Genomic DNA, 14208 nt, shown 5'->3' on the forward strand with positions numbered 1-14208 from the left:
CCACTCGATGATGATTAAAATTCTAACAGTGACATTTATACAAAACGCATTTGCTTCAGGGACTAGGGAAACTTTTCATTGATGAAATCAGCCATCAACTAACAATGCTACGTTAATGGATGGTTTAATTAAAACATTTCTAGTCAAAAATGGAGGGACTTCAAAATAGCCAAAACTTACCTGTCCAACTACATTACTAGCAAAATAAGAATTGAGAGCACAAATGTGGCATATGGGTGTTTTTCATGCATCACTATTTATTAAGGCAACTTGGTCAGACAGCTAAATGGGCTGCCAAATTCATTGTTAGCATACACTAATACCTACAGGGGTGTACAAAGTTAAAAATCACACAACACCAGGTTATAGTCCAACAGGTTTAATTGGAAGCACACTAGCTTTCGGAGCGACGCTCCTTCGTCAGGTGATGAAGGAGCGTCGCTCCGAAAGCTAGAGTGCTTCCAATTAAACCTGTTGGACTATCACCTGGTGTTGTGTGATTTTTAACTTTGTACACCCCAGTCCAACACCGGCATCTCCAAATCAGACCTACAGGGGTGTTAGGGACACATCATTCATTGCAGAAGAAATAAAACATTGTATTTCGATATTCATTCTTCTTTGAATTTTCATATTAGTATTACATTTACCATTCTGTGGCAAGTAGCTGAACTTACAGGTTCAGCTGGTCTTGCTTTAGAAAGGACATGGTGCAAGAAATCTCATTGGGGGTTCTTAATTTTGTACATAAACTCAAAGCCCTGAAAGGAATCTGGCAGCCAACTCCCTGGGATGGAGACACATTGGGTCATTACTGATACTTAGTTTAATTGACTCTCATACTACCCTCAGACACCAGGCCATTGCCACTTCATTCTTCCATGTCTATCATCAAACCCTGAATGGCAGGATACTCCTTGAAAAGCTAATGGATAGAATTAATATTTCCCTTTAGAGATGTGTTGAATCATCACTGATTCCAGATGCTCATTCGCAAGGTGGTTGTAAGTATAATTCCTGCACATAGAGTTTAGTCTTGAAGCAATCTACTAGACTTCATTTTTCACAATGGTCACCAACCTTGTCCATGCAGATGACTGTCTGATATGCTGAAGCCAGCCTTGTACTGGTAACATTGGGAGAGTCCTTCATCCTTTGATCCAGTTTATTGACTGCATCTGATAAATATGCCTGGTATTTCTGAATCTTTCAGTGCATTTTTACAATGTTTCTAATAGACAACTCTGTGGGCTCATTCTCTGCCTGGTACTGCCGAGATATGTCACTGATGTGCTTGCCAGGTTGTGCTCTCAAATCTAATCTAGAAAGGGTATCCACTGAGGTGGAAGTCTCTGAGCTAGTGTAAGGTGCAGGTGAAAATCTTGCCAGTGCGCTCTGAGGGCTTTGTGCCTTCTTCCTCAGAAGTAAAGGTGGAGTTGAGAGTTTCTGGTACTGCTTCTTCGGGGTGAAGATTTGTTGGATGCACCAGTAACTGCATAAAATAGGAGGGAATGAGTTATGTAAGTGTGAGAAAGGGTTTGTGCACTGTTATAATGAGAGAACAGCACAGCATATGTGAGCAGCTCTGCTCTTCTCCAGCCAGCTTGTCTCACACAGCAGGGGGAGCCTTGCGTCTCTTCTCTCTACTGCTGGTCTTTGACCTTTCAACCTAGTTTGGGATGATTATTCCTGCAATGAGATGAAAAGGAGGATTGAGTATGATGAAAATGGATGGCAAAGCAGTTAGTGGTGATGCAGGAGAAATGATAAAGTATCCCCAGTGAGTAAGTAGGAAGCGCAGCAAACAGTGAGAGCTCAAAGTTTGAGAGGATGAAATGAGTGAGAGCTATTGAATAGATATGATCAATGCAACAGTGAGCCAGTAGTCCATGAGCCTTGGTGAAATGTGAGTGCAATAGCAGAGTTATAGTGAGTGATGGACCTGAGAGAGTTAGGTAGCAGAGGGAAGATAGTGGAAATTACACTTGAGGAGCACATAAGATCATTAATCTTCTTTCTTCACTGCTACACATTTTGTTTCACCCTGGGGCACAGCACTGATCCAGGCTGCTTTCTTCAGGCTGCTTTCTTGGCCGAGACTAGGTCTCAAGGTGAGGCTTCCTTTGTCAGTGCAGGATAAGGTAGTGCCCTCCTATCCAATAACCCATCTATCAGCACCTCCAGATCCCCATCAGCAAAGTAAGGAGTTAAACTGCTTGTCTGGGTGTGGGCTTCATAATAACAATGTGTAAAGGGCAGTTGCTGCCTCGTAGCATGCAAAGTGGTGTGTAGCTGGGTTTTAAATAGGGTGCCAACGCCAAAAAGTTCCAGCTGCACTTGCACCTTTTCTGCCAACCAATTTCATGAGGACAGCCCTGTGGTGCCTGAATGCATATTTAAAAAGGTGAAGAATAGAAAATTTCTCGACAAAGTTGCTGACAGCTATACAGACTGGACACCATAGGCCTCACTTGATCAAACACTAAATCAAAATGAGAAAATTCAGCCATGTACAGTATGCATACACAAATATATATGTATTTCCCAGTTTTTACCACCCGTAGTCTATATTTAGATAGGAATAATAACCATATAAGATATTAGAGAACAGCAAGCAGGATAATTGGAATTGTATTCCATTATATGCCTTTATAAAATGATAGGAAAGAAGAAAATTAGAAAATATTTTTAAGTTTGGCTGCTCGTTACTAGCACTATCCACAACTTTATGTACCAGATTCAAATTGTTACCTTTTTAGATGTTTGATGTTTGCAATTCTCAATTAGGTAAGGGCATTCCTTGAAATTTAGAACTCACATTCATAGTATAAATTTGATTATTTCAGTACTCTAGATTCAGCTAGCAATCAATTGTTAAAAACTTTGTGTAAGTGTTAACTTACTTTGGTAGAGTTTTCAAATGATTTTCTCTCAGCTCTAGAATGCGAAGCTTGGTGAGCCTAAAAAAAGACAAACCAAAATTGTCAAAATGTACGAAGAAATATCAGCAAATTATTACATTCCAATTATTCCAATACTTTGAGTTGATAATATGCTCCAAGTGCCAGGTTATGTTTACTTGCCCTTCACTGAATTGACCTTGATTTGAGTAGAGTTGAACTAAGGAAACTGGCTGGATAGGAGGAAGTATGGATCAAAAGTAGATCATGTTTAAAAATACTGTTTGTATTGTACATTAAATTGACTAAAGTTCAAAAGCACTTAGTTTGCTGAGGTGGTGAATTCGCACTCGATCGCCTGGCGAAGGAGCAGCACTCAGAAAGCTTGTGATTTCAAATAAATCTATTGGACGATAACATGGTGTCGTGTGACTTCTGAGATAAATACAAGGCAAAGAAACAGGTCAGGACAGCAAAGAACACTAAAAGAGATGCCCACCATACAAATATACTCACAGCAAATGATATGCAAATACTTACACAATTTTACCTGCTTCACAGTCATCCTTAAACATGCAGCATCCATCACTGGATAAGTGGCATTCATTCACAAGTCTGTTAGATTGAAATTTATAGAGTACAAAACACAAGTGAGGGTGTCATCGTAGAGGTCACCCACCAGAAAGTGTGCAAAACCTAGTTGCACAGAAAGATGTTTTGGAGATAAATTACACATCTGCATCAAATATGGAGAAACTGGAAGCTCACAGCTTATTAGTGACATAATTGAAAATACATCTGACGTACACTCTGTCACCAATGAAGAAATAAAGAAGAAACTAAATATGATGATCATTGAGCGGTTGTTGAAATGGGGCACACATGATATAAGAATAATTTTGCCTAAAGGGGGAGGTGTGTGAGACAGTAGTCTTGATGAAAATGGACCAATAGAAGATTTTGTTATTTGCTCCTGTCAAATTAATTTTCCTATAAGAGCAGCCCTGGGAGCAGGTTTGTGATGGGAACCTCTTCTTCATATGCAAATCCTCTCTGTTGCATATTATATCAGATGCACAAAAGTACTGTTAATATTGAATCATCATAGAATCCCTCTAATATGGAAACAGGCCCTTCAGCCCAACAAGTCCACACCAACTCTCCAAAGAGTAACCACTCAGACCCATTCCCCTACCCTATTACTTTACATTTACCCCTGACTAATGCACCTAACCTACACATCCCTGAACACTGTGAGCAATTTAGCATGGCCAATTCACCTAACCTGCACATCTTTGGATTGTGGGAGGAAACCGGAGCACCTGGAGGAAACCCACGCAGACATGGGGAGAATGTGCAAACTCCACACAGACAGTTTATCAAGGCACATGAAGCACATCTTCAAAATTTCAATCGCTTACTCAATGTTGCACTTGGTTAGTCATAGGTGTTTTGTTTTTGTGGCTCCCACTTCTCATTGATAGGCGGTATGAGAAGAATTTGAGAGGGTCATCCCATGTTTTCCATCGGTCAGCTATTAATTCAGTTTGCTTGAAAAATAAATCAGTAATGTTGACTTGTCACAAGCTTAAAAGCATTATGATTGTTCACTAGTCCTCTGATGATTCCTGAAGAAGGGCTTATGCCCGAATCGTCGATTCTCCTGCTCCTTGGATGCTGCCTGACCTGCTGCGCTTTTCCAGCAACACATTTTTCAGCTCTGATCTCCAGCATTTGCAGTCCTCACTTTCTCCTCCCTAATGATTGCACACTCCAGGAAATGCTTAAATAAAATTCCTTAAAGTTGATAAAGTTGCTAGTTAATATGGTGGGCATTGAATTATCATAAATGCCCTATATCTATGGGAAGAAACCACAGAGGCAAACTCATATGTCTGTTCTTCTAATTACTGCATCAGGAATTCCTGATGAAGGGCTTATGCCTGAAACGTTGATTCCCCTGCCCCTTGGATGCTGCCTGACCTGCTGTGCTTTTCCTGCACCACACTCTTGACTCTGTTCTCTAGCATCAGCAGTCTTCACTTTCTCCTAAAGTCTATAGAAACAATAGTCTAAAAATAAGCAAGGAAACAGGGTAGCACGGTGACTCAGGAGTTAGCACTGCTGCCTCACAGTGCCAAGGACCTGGGCTTGATTCCAGCCTCGGGTGACTGTGTGAAGTTTCCATTCTCCTCATGTCTGTGTGGGTTTCCTCTCACAATCCAAACATGTGCAGGTTAGGTGAATTGGCCATGCTAAATTGCCCATAGTGTTCAGGGATGTGTAGATTAGGTGCATTAGTCAGGGGAAATGTAGAGTGATAGGGTAGGGGAATTGGTCTGGGTGAGTTACCCTTTGGAGGGTTGGTGTGGACTTTTTGGACTGAAGGAAAGTTTCCACACTGTAGGGAATTTGTGAAGCAAAATCTCTATCTTTGGAACATAGAACATAGATAGAACATAGAACAATACAGCACAGAACAGGCCCTTCGGCCCACGATGTTGTGCCGAACATTTGTCCTAGCTTAAGCACCCATCCATGTACCTATCCAATTGCCGCTTAAAGGTCACCAAAGATTCTGACTCTACCACTCCCACAGGCAGCGCATTCCATGCCCCCACCACTCTCTGGGTAAAGAACTCTCTGGAACCTCTCATATGGGTAGCTCCTCTTCAGACCTTGATACTTGAGGTTTTCTTCTCTCCAGTTTTCCACTGTTCTCCTAACTGTTGTTCTGCACCACTACCATAAGCCTGGAGATCCCACAGTATTCTGCCAAGGATAGTAATTGTCTAAAGCATCCATGACCTCAAACCTGGTGCTGTTATTTCAAAACCTGAAAACTTCTTAAAAACTTCTATGCTGACCAGAACTCGGAAATATTTAGCACAGGGAACTCACAAGGCAGCTGTAAGCACATCCAGATATCAATAAAAGCTCAGAGTAATGCACATTTAATTTTATCTAATTTTGATGGTGAGCTTGTCAACCTCCTGGGAAACCCATGCAGGTGGCATTCAATTCAAATGCCTGTTTAATTGAATTAAACCTTGCCTCAATCATATACTGATGATATTAACAGCTGTGCTAATTACCAACACACCTGGTCTCCTAGAGGGAAAGACCAGCAAAAAGTGCAGTCTGCCTTGGAAATAAGGTTACCAGTTGGACTAGATCTCCATTTTTAAGTACACAGAAATGTCAGACCAGTAAGTGCCATTCACATGTTTTACTGGTCTTTACTTCTGGCCAATGGCAATGCATCCACCAAGTAGGTTACTAGCACACCCACGTGTTCCATAGTAATCACAGCTGCAGTAAACGTCTGCAGCTCCAGGATCTTCAATTCACAGTTCATGGGTTTGACTACTACCATACAGAGGTGGGGAATATTACATGAACACTTTGTTCTTGGAGGCAGTTACATGCCTTACACTATGATCTCTGGATTTGGTCCATGGTCAGAGATAAGTGCGTGTGACGATGGGTGAGGCAGATATAGAGATTACGAAAGTGGAAGTGCAATTATCCAACTGGTTTAACTTGTATGTCAGTCAGCAGCTGAGCCAGGACACCTAGGTTCCACTCCCATCTACTGCAGAGATGCATCATAACATCTCCAAACAAAAACAGAAATTGCTGGTAAGGCTTAGTAGGTCTAGCAGCATCTTCAGACAGGTATCAAAGTTAATGTTTTGAGTTCAGTGACCCTTCCTCCGAACTGATGGTAGAGCCATAGAGTCATAGAGGTGTAGAGCATGGAAACAGACCCTTCAGTCCAACCCATCCATGCCAACCAGATATCTCAATCTAATCTAGTCCCACCTGCCAGCAGCTGGCCCATATTCCTCCAAACCCTTCCTATTCATATATCCATCCAAATGCCTCTTAAATGTTGGAATTGTACCAGCCTCCATCACTTCCTCTGCCAGCTCATTCCATACACGTACCACACTCTGTGTGAAAACGTTGCCCCTTAGGTCTCTTTTATATCTTTCCCCTCTCACCCTAAACCTATGCCCTCGAGTTCTGGAGTCCCTGACCCCAGAGAAAAGACTTTGTCTATTTACCCTATCCATGCCCCTCATAATTTTGTAAACCTCTATAAAGTCACCCCTCAGCCTCCGACGCTTCAGGGAAAACAGCTTCAGCCTGTTCAGCCTGTCCCTATAGCTCAAATCCTCCAACCCTGGCAACATCCTTGTAAATCTTTTCTGAACCCTTTCAAGTTTCACAACATCTTTCTGAAAGGAAGGAGACCAGAATTGCACGCAATATTCCAACAGTGGCCTAACCAATGTCCTGTACAGCCACACCATGACCTCTCAACTCCTGTACCCAATACTTTGACCAATAAAAGAAAGTATACCAAATGCCTTCTTCACTATCCCACCTACCTGCGATTCCACTTTCAAGGAGCTATGAACCTGCACTCCAAGGTCTCTTTGTTCAGCAACACTCCTGAGGACCTACCATTAAATGTATACATCTTGCTAAGATTTGCTTTCCCAAAATGCAGCACCTCGCATTTATCGGAATTAAACTCCATCTGCCACTTCTCAGCCCACTGGCCCATCTGATCAAGAACCCGTTGTAATCTGAGGTAACCTTCTTCGCTGTCCACTACACCTCTAATTTTGGTGTAATCTGCAAACTTACTAACTGTACCTCTTATGCTCACATCCAAATCATTTATATAAATGATGAAAAGTAGTGGACTCAGCATCGATCATTGTGGCACTCCACTGGTCACAGGCCTCCAGTCTGAAAAACAACCGTCCACCACTACCCTCTGTCTTCTACCTTTGAGCCCATTCTGTATCCAAGTGTCTAGTTCTCCCTGTATTCCGTGAGATCTAACCGTGCTAATCAGTCTCCCATGGGGAACCTTGTCGAACACCTTAATGAAGTCCAAATAGATCACATCTACTGCTCTGCCCTCATCAATCTTTTTTGTTGCTTCTTCAAAAAGCTCAATCAAGTTTGTGAGACATGATTTCCCATATACAAAGCCATGTTGACTACCTCGAATCAGTCCTTGCCTTTCCAAATACATGTACATCCTGTCCCTCAGGATTCCCTCCAACAACTTGCCCACCACTGAGGTCAGGCTCACCGGTCTAGAGTTCCCTGGTTGTCCTTACCAACCTTCTTAAACAATGACGCCACGTTAGCCAACCTCCAGTCTTCCGGCACCTCACGTGTGACTATCAATAATACAAATATCTCAGCAAAAGGCCCAGCAATCACTTCTCTAGCTTCTTACAGAGTTCTAGGATACATCTGATCAGGTCCTGGGGATTTATCCACCTTTACCCGTTTCAAGACACCCAGCACTTCCTCCTCTGTAATATGGACATTTTGCAAGATGTCACCATCTATTTCCTTACAGTCTATATCTTCCATGTCCTTTTCCACAGTAAATGCTGATGCAAAATACTCATTTAGATTAGATTAGATTAGATTACTTTACAGTGTGGAAACAGGCCCTTCGGCCCAACAAGTCCACACCGACCCGCCGAAGCGCAAACCACCCATACCCCTACATTTACCCCTTACCTAACACTACGGACAATTTAGCATGGCCAATTCACCTTAGTATCTCCCCAATTTTCTGCGGCTCCACACAAAGGCCACCTTGCTGATCTTTGAGAGGCCCTATTCCCTCCCTAGTTACTCTTTTGTCCTGAATGTATTTGTAAAAACCCATTGGATTCCCCTTAATTCTATTTGCCAAAGCTATCTCATGTCCCCGTTTTGCCCTCCTGCGTTCCCTCTGAAGTATACTCCTACTTCCTTTATACTCTTCGAAGGATTCACTCGATCTATCCTGTCTATTCCTGACATATGCTTCCTTCTTTTTCTTAACCAAACACTCAATTTTTTTAGTTATCCAGCATTCCCTATACCTATCAGCCTTTCCTTTCACCCTAACAGGAATATACTTTCTCTGGATTTGCGTTATCTCATTTCTGAAGGCTTCCCATTTTCCAGCCATTTCTTTACCTGTGAACATCTGCCCCCAATCAGCTTTCGAAAGTTCTTACCTAATACCGTCAAAATTGGCCTTTCTCCAAGTTAGAACTTCAACTCTTAGATCTGGTCTATCCTTTTCCATCACTATTTTAAAACGAATAGAATTATGGTCGCTGGCCCCAAAATGCTGCCCCACTGACACCTCAGTCACCAGCCTTGCCTTATTTCCCAACAGTAGGTCAAGTTTTGTTCCTTCTCTCGAAGGAACATCCACATACTGAATCAGAAAAAGTTGTTTTTTATGCAGAGTGTGCATGTGTGCATGCATGCGTGCGTGAGTCGGGGTATGCAGGGGAAGTGGTTTAAGGAGTCAACAATAGGTGGAGATAGAGCCCAAAGATGGAAGGACAATTGGACAAACAAAGGAGGGGATAACCTGGGAGAATGAATAGTTATTAGTGGATAATTAGTGATTAACAATGGGTAATGCATAATAGCAGACCATGTGATAATTGATACTTGGTGATTAGGGGCTGGGATAAGGACATGGGGAAAGGTACCTCAAATCCTAAAATTATTGAACAATATTGAGTCCAGAAGGCTGTAGAGTGGAAAATTAGATGTTGATCTTCAAGCTTTTGCTCAGTTTCCGTGGAATGCTGCAGCAAGCCTGAGACAGAGGTGTTGGCCAAGGCACGTGGTGATGTGTTGAAGTGGCAAGCAACTGGAACATCAGGGTCTTTTTTGCAGAGAGAGCACAGGTGTTCGGCAAAACAGTCACATAGTCTATGCATGTTTCCCCAATTCAGAGGAGAGACCACATTATGAGCAAAGAATGCAGTTGACTAGATTGAATAAAGTGCAGGTAAAGTGCTACTTCACCTGGGATGTGTATGGACCCTAGGATACTGAGGAGGGAGGAAGTGAATGAGCAAGTGTTACACCTGTAGTTGCAGGGAAGGTCCCATAGGGCTGTACATGTGGGTGTTGACAGTGGAGGAGGAGTGGATCAGTGTATCCCAGAGGGGATGGTCCTTGCAGAAAGCTGACAGGGGAGCAGAGGTGAATATGGCATCCCGCTGGAGGGTGGAAATGGTGACTAATGATCCTCTAGATACTGGTGAGTTGGGAGGGAAGAACAAGGGGATCTTATCACTGTTATGGAAAGGAAGTAAGGGGGAAAGGGCTGAAGTATGAGAACTGGGTCAGACCCGGCTGAGGCCATGTCAACTATGGTCCTGTGGAATCCTCGATTGAGGAAGAACATGGACATTTCGGAGGCACCCCTTGTTGAAGCTGGCATCATCAGAATAGTCATGGTTCGGAGATGCCGGTGTTGGACTGGGGTGTACAAAGTTAAAAATCACACAACACCAGGTTATAGTCCAACAGGTTTAATTGGAAGCACACTAGCTTTCGGAGCGACACTCCTGATGAAGTCAATCACCTGATGAAGGAGCGTCGCTCCGAAAGCTAGCGTGCTTCCAATTAAACCTGTTGGACTATAACCTGGTGTTGTGTGATTTTTAACTTCATCAGAGTAGATGTGATAGAAACAGAGGAACTGGGAGAATGGAGTCTTTACAGGAAGTAGTGACCCCTGAACAGGCTGATTAAGAAGAAATGTCAAGCACAGGATCATGGAAGCTGTAACAGCTAGTAGGTGCGCTCTAAGGTGAAGGGCAGCTGTGCCAGAAGTACAAAGTGCAGAAAAACCTATGTGAGAGATAAATAGTCACATGTAGGCAGAGTTATGGAGAAATTCTGAGTCAGGAATCAGCCAAGATGCAATTGAAAGTTGGAACTCCAGCAGTAGGTTTCAAGATAAGAAGGGAAAGATTTAAAAGGGACCTAAGGGGTAACTTTTTCATTGCAGAGAGTGGTGTGTGAATGGAATGAGTTGCCAGATGTGGTGGAGGCTGGTACAATTACAACATTTAAAAGACATCTGGATGGGTTCATGAATAGAAAAGGTTTAAAGGGATATGGGCCAAATGAGAGCAAATGGGATGAGAGATATTGTATCATGATTCTCTTTACTAACTTACTCACAAGCACAAGTTTACAACACCACATTTCTATTCATTCACAAAACAGTGTTTTGTAGTATATTTTACTCTTATAACATAAACTAAATTAAACATCCCTTTCTAGGCTGTCAACCCATTACTGTTTCTTTACACCTTTCAATTCTTAAATTGGCCCCATGCTGAAAGCTGTTTCTGTATCAAAGACTACCCTTGAATAACTGTAACCTACTCAGAGCAATGCCATCCCCATCATAGTGTCTTCATAACTACTCAAAACCATGGAATGATTATAATATTAATTAGCCCTTAGTAATCATCTCTTAGGGCCCAAATACACTGCAGGACATCAAACAGCTTCCTCCACCAGCAGTCTGCTGATTTTTATATTTTTGAAATTTCCTTCTACACTACCTATTTCTATAACACTGTACTACATATTTCTAACTTTTGTTTAGGTCTACCGTCTTGTATTAATAAGCAGATAATTTTTAAAATACCCATTAAATAGGGCTGGTACACCGTTGAAGAAACTTCCTATCAAAAAAACAGCATTTCTATGAAACTACATGCATGAATGAATGCATCAGAACTGTCAAAACCAGGCAATAGTAAACAAAATCTTATGACCCAGCTGCAAGAGATCAGTTTAATATCCTCTATAACTTTTATTTAGTACACATGTAATTTCTCACTTATTTAGGTCATAAAAGTCTGGTATTTCTACTAACATTACTAACTTCAAAATCAAAAAAGACAACACTTCTTAATTATACAAGCTCAAACCAGACAGATATTCTAATCCCATCAGGAGTAACAGCCAGCATTTAGCAAATGCTTAAGTTATCTCCTGCTTCCCCAGGATAGGTGTCACACAAACTTGTGTACAATAGATACAACTATGTGACACCATAATGCTAAAATATTAATATATATATATATAAACTGTATAAAAGAGGCTACTGTTAAACTGTACTTTGGATTCCACTGCCACCTCGAACTGTGCCACTGTGGATGCTCAATAAAGAGACTATTTCCAATCCTCACCAATCTCAGTCGTTATTGAACACAGTCCCACAGATCTAGATTAATGTAGAATACCTGGTTGACACTGATGAGTTGAATGGAAGGGTCTGTTTCTGTGCTGTACATGTCTATGACTCTAAGTTAATATCCCCGCCCCCACCCCGGAAAGAAGTTGTAAGCCTATCAGAATGGCGCAATTCCAAGGCCAGAAAGCTAGAAAAATAAAAGGGAATACTGACCAATAAAATGAGCATTGCCACAGTTGGAATGGGCAAAATTGAAAATGAGACCATAATTTTGTATCAAAGTCAGAATATCGGAAGGACATTTTAAATGTCCTAAATCCACTACAGAAGATTAAGATCAGAGAAGCATTTCAAGGGCAAGAGAAATTTATCAAAGAATTGAAATATTTTAGTTGCAAGAAGATTTTGTAAGATAAAAAAGTGTGAATCATTTTGTTATGATAAACTTCAGAACTTTAATAACTTCATAGATTGAAAGAGTCAGCAATAGCTCTCTGAAATAAGCAGTTTCTGGAAATGAAAGGGACAAGAAGAAGCTGTCATAGAGGAATGAAAAGTAACATGTGAATTAACCACCCCTGGGAAGAAGCAACAAACAAGCTGTTTTGTGGGAGACAGGAGATAACACTATTTGATAATTTGCTGCCTCGTGACAAATAGGCAATTAAGACTGCCTGCAGAAGTAATGTTTTGAGGTAAAAGGGGTAATTGCAGGACAGGCTGTTTTAAACAGACAGCTAACATAAAATGGAACAAGGAACAGGGGAGCTACTTCTCATACGGCAAGCTGCAGACTGGAGGTCTCCAGAAGTGTAATCAAAGGTCAGGGATGAAGGAATCGCCTGAATTATCAAATAATGTTACACCACAAACTCGAAAGAGAGAAAATTGTAGAAGAATCCAACACTAGAACAGTTCAGTGGCAGAACTTAAAAGAACAACACCACCCCTGGACACTTCCAGAGACAGATGCTGTTGGTGGAATCATGGTCAATTTCCATCATTAGTTGGCTAATAGTCAAGTTCAGTTGAGACTTGGCTTGCTTACTTGAAGGGCCTTATTTTGGTTGCGACATGCAATAAAGTTTAAATCATTGCTTCAGTCTAGAAACCCTGCACTTCATAGTCTGAGATTTCTGAATAAGTAGCTGAACTAAGAAAGGTAATTGATGGTGATTTACCCACAACAATCCCCTACCAAAAAAGAAATAAGGCACAAACCCTCAATTTTGTTCAAAATGCTGGGAAACTTTGCAAGCGTAAGAAAAAAAAGTGGGAATCTTCCATTTTAGTGCCCACAACTGGACAGATTATACTACTACTTTCAGAAAAAACAACTCAACGGTTTACTGATTTCAACATGTTTAAAAAGAATTGTAGAAGTTTTATTAAAAGAATGTTGCTATAATATAGAATTTTAAAACCTTTTAATGATGTTAAAATGTCAAGGATCAGGAATATGTGTTTCAGAGCTGAAAGCAGTGAATTACTTCAGAATGACCAGAAAACATAATTTAAGCTTTTGAGAAGAATTTGATGTATTTCAACAGTAATACTGAGCTAACAAAGACTGGTAAATAAAGAAATTGCCAAATAAAGAAGCAAGTTGTACATTAATTTAAAATAAAATTTACAATCCTGAATAAAGCTGAAAAATGTGTTGCTGGAAAAGCGCAGCAGGTCAGGCAGCATCCAAGGAGCAGGAGAATCGACGTTTTGGGCATAAGCCCTTCTTCAGAAGCATAAGCACTCTTCAATCTCCAGCATCAGCAGTCCTCATTTTACTCAATCCTGAGTAAAGGACAAGTTTCCACAACAGATATAAACAATACTGAAACTATATATACTTGCAATAACTTTAAAGTTATATTTAAAGCAATACATTGAGAAGCATTGTCGGTAAAAAGGCACAAAGGACGTCCATCAGAGAAGGAACAGTGGAAAGCAATAGCAGCTTATAGGTCTTTCTAGTACGGCAAAACACAAAGAGCAGGATGAATTCCTCTTGGTAGAGTTAAAAGATAGTTGGCAATTGTTTAGATGTTTTGGAATCACTACAGCTATGATACAAATACCATAGTAATAATATCATGGTTAATGGCATGGAGATTGATTGGAAATAAGGATCTCCAGGGTAGATTATTTGATTTTGTGCGATGCCCAAGACAAAATCTTCTTCAAACATCTCAACTTCAACTTAATCTGCTGGGATTAATGAACACATAAATAAGAGAGTGGATGATGGCTACTCTT

At 41.1% G+C, this 14208-nt stretch overlaps 1 protein-coding gene across 13 annotated transcripts in view; it reads right to left on the reverse strand.

Moving 5' to 3' along the window:
* Positions 1–14208, reverse strand: part of lrrc7 (leucine rich repeat containing 7) — a 688069-nt gene that overhangs the window by 300003 nt on the left and 373858 nt on the right. For all 13 annotated transcript variants that reach the window (XM_087990651.1, XM_087990652.1, XM_087990653.1 and 10 more), the window contains one exon: positions 2904–2960. In XM_087990651.1, coding sequence (XP_087846777.1) covers positions 2904–2960 — 57 coding nt within the window. The remainder of the gene's footprint in view (positions 1–2903; positions 2961–14208) is intronic.

Source organism: Chiloscyllium plagiosum, unplaced genomic scaffold, assembly GCF_037043375.1.
Source record: "Chiloscyllium plagiosum isolate Xiang-an unplaced genomic scaffold, Cpla_swu_hap1 HiC_scaffold_9, whole genome shotgun sequence".
In the NCBI taxonomy this organism is placed as follows: domain Eukaryota; kingdom Metazoa; phylum Chordata; class Chondrichthyes; order Orectolobiformes; family Hemiscylliidae; genus Chiloscyllium; species Chiloscyllium plagiosum.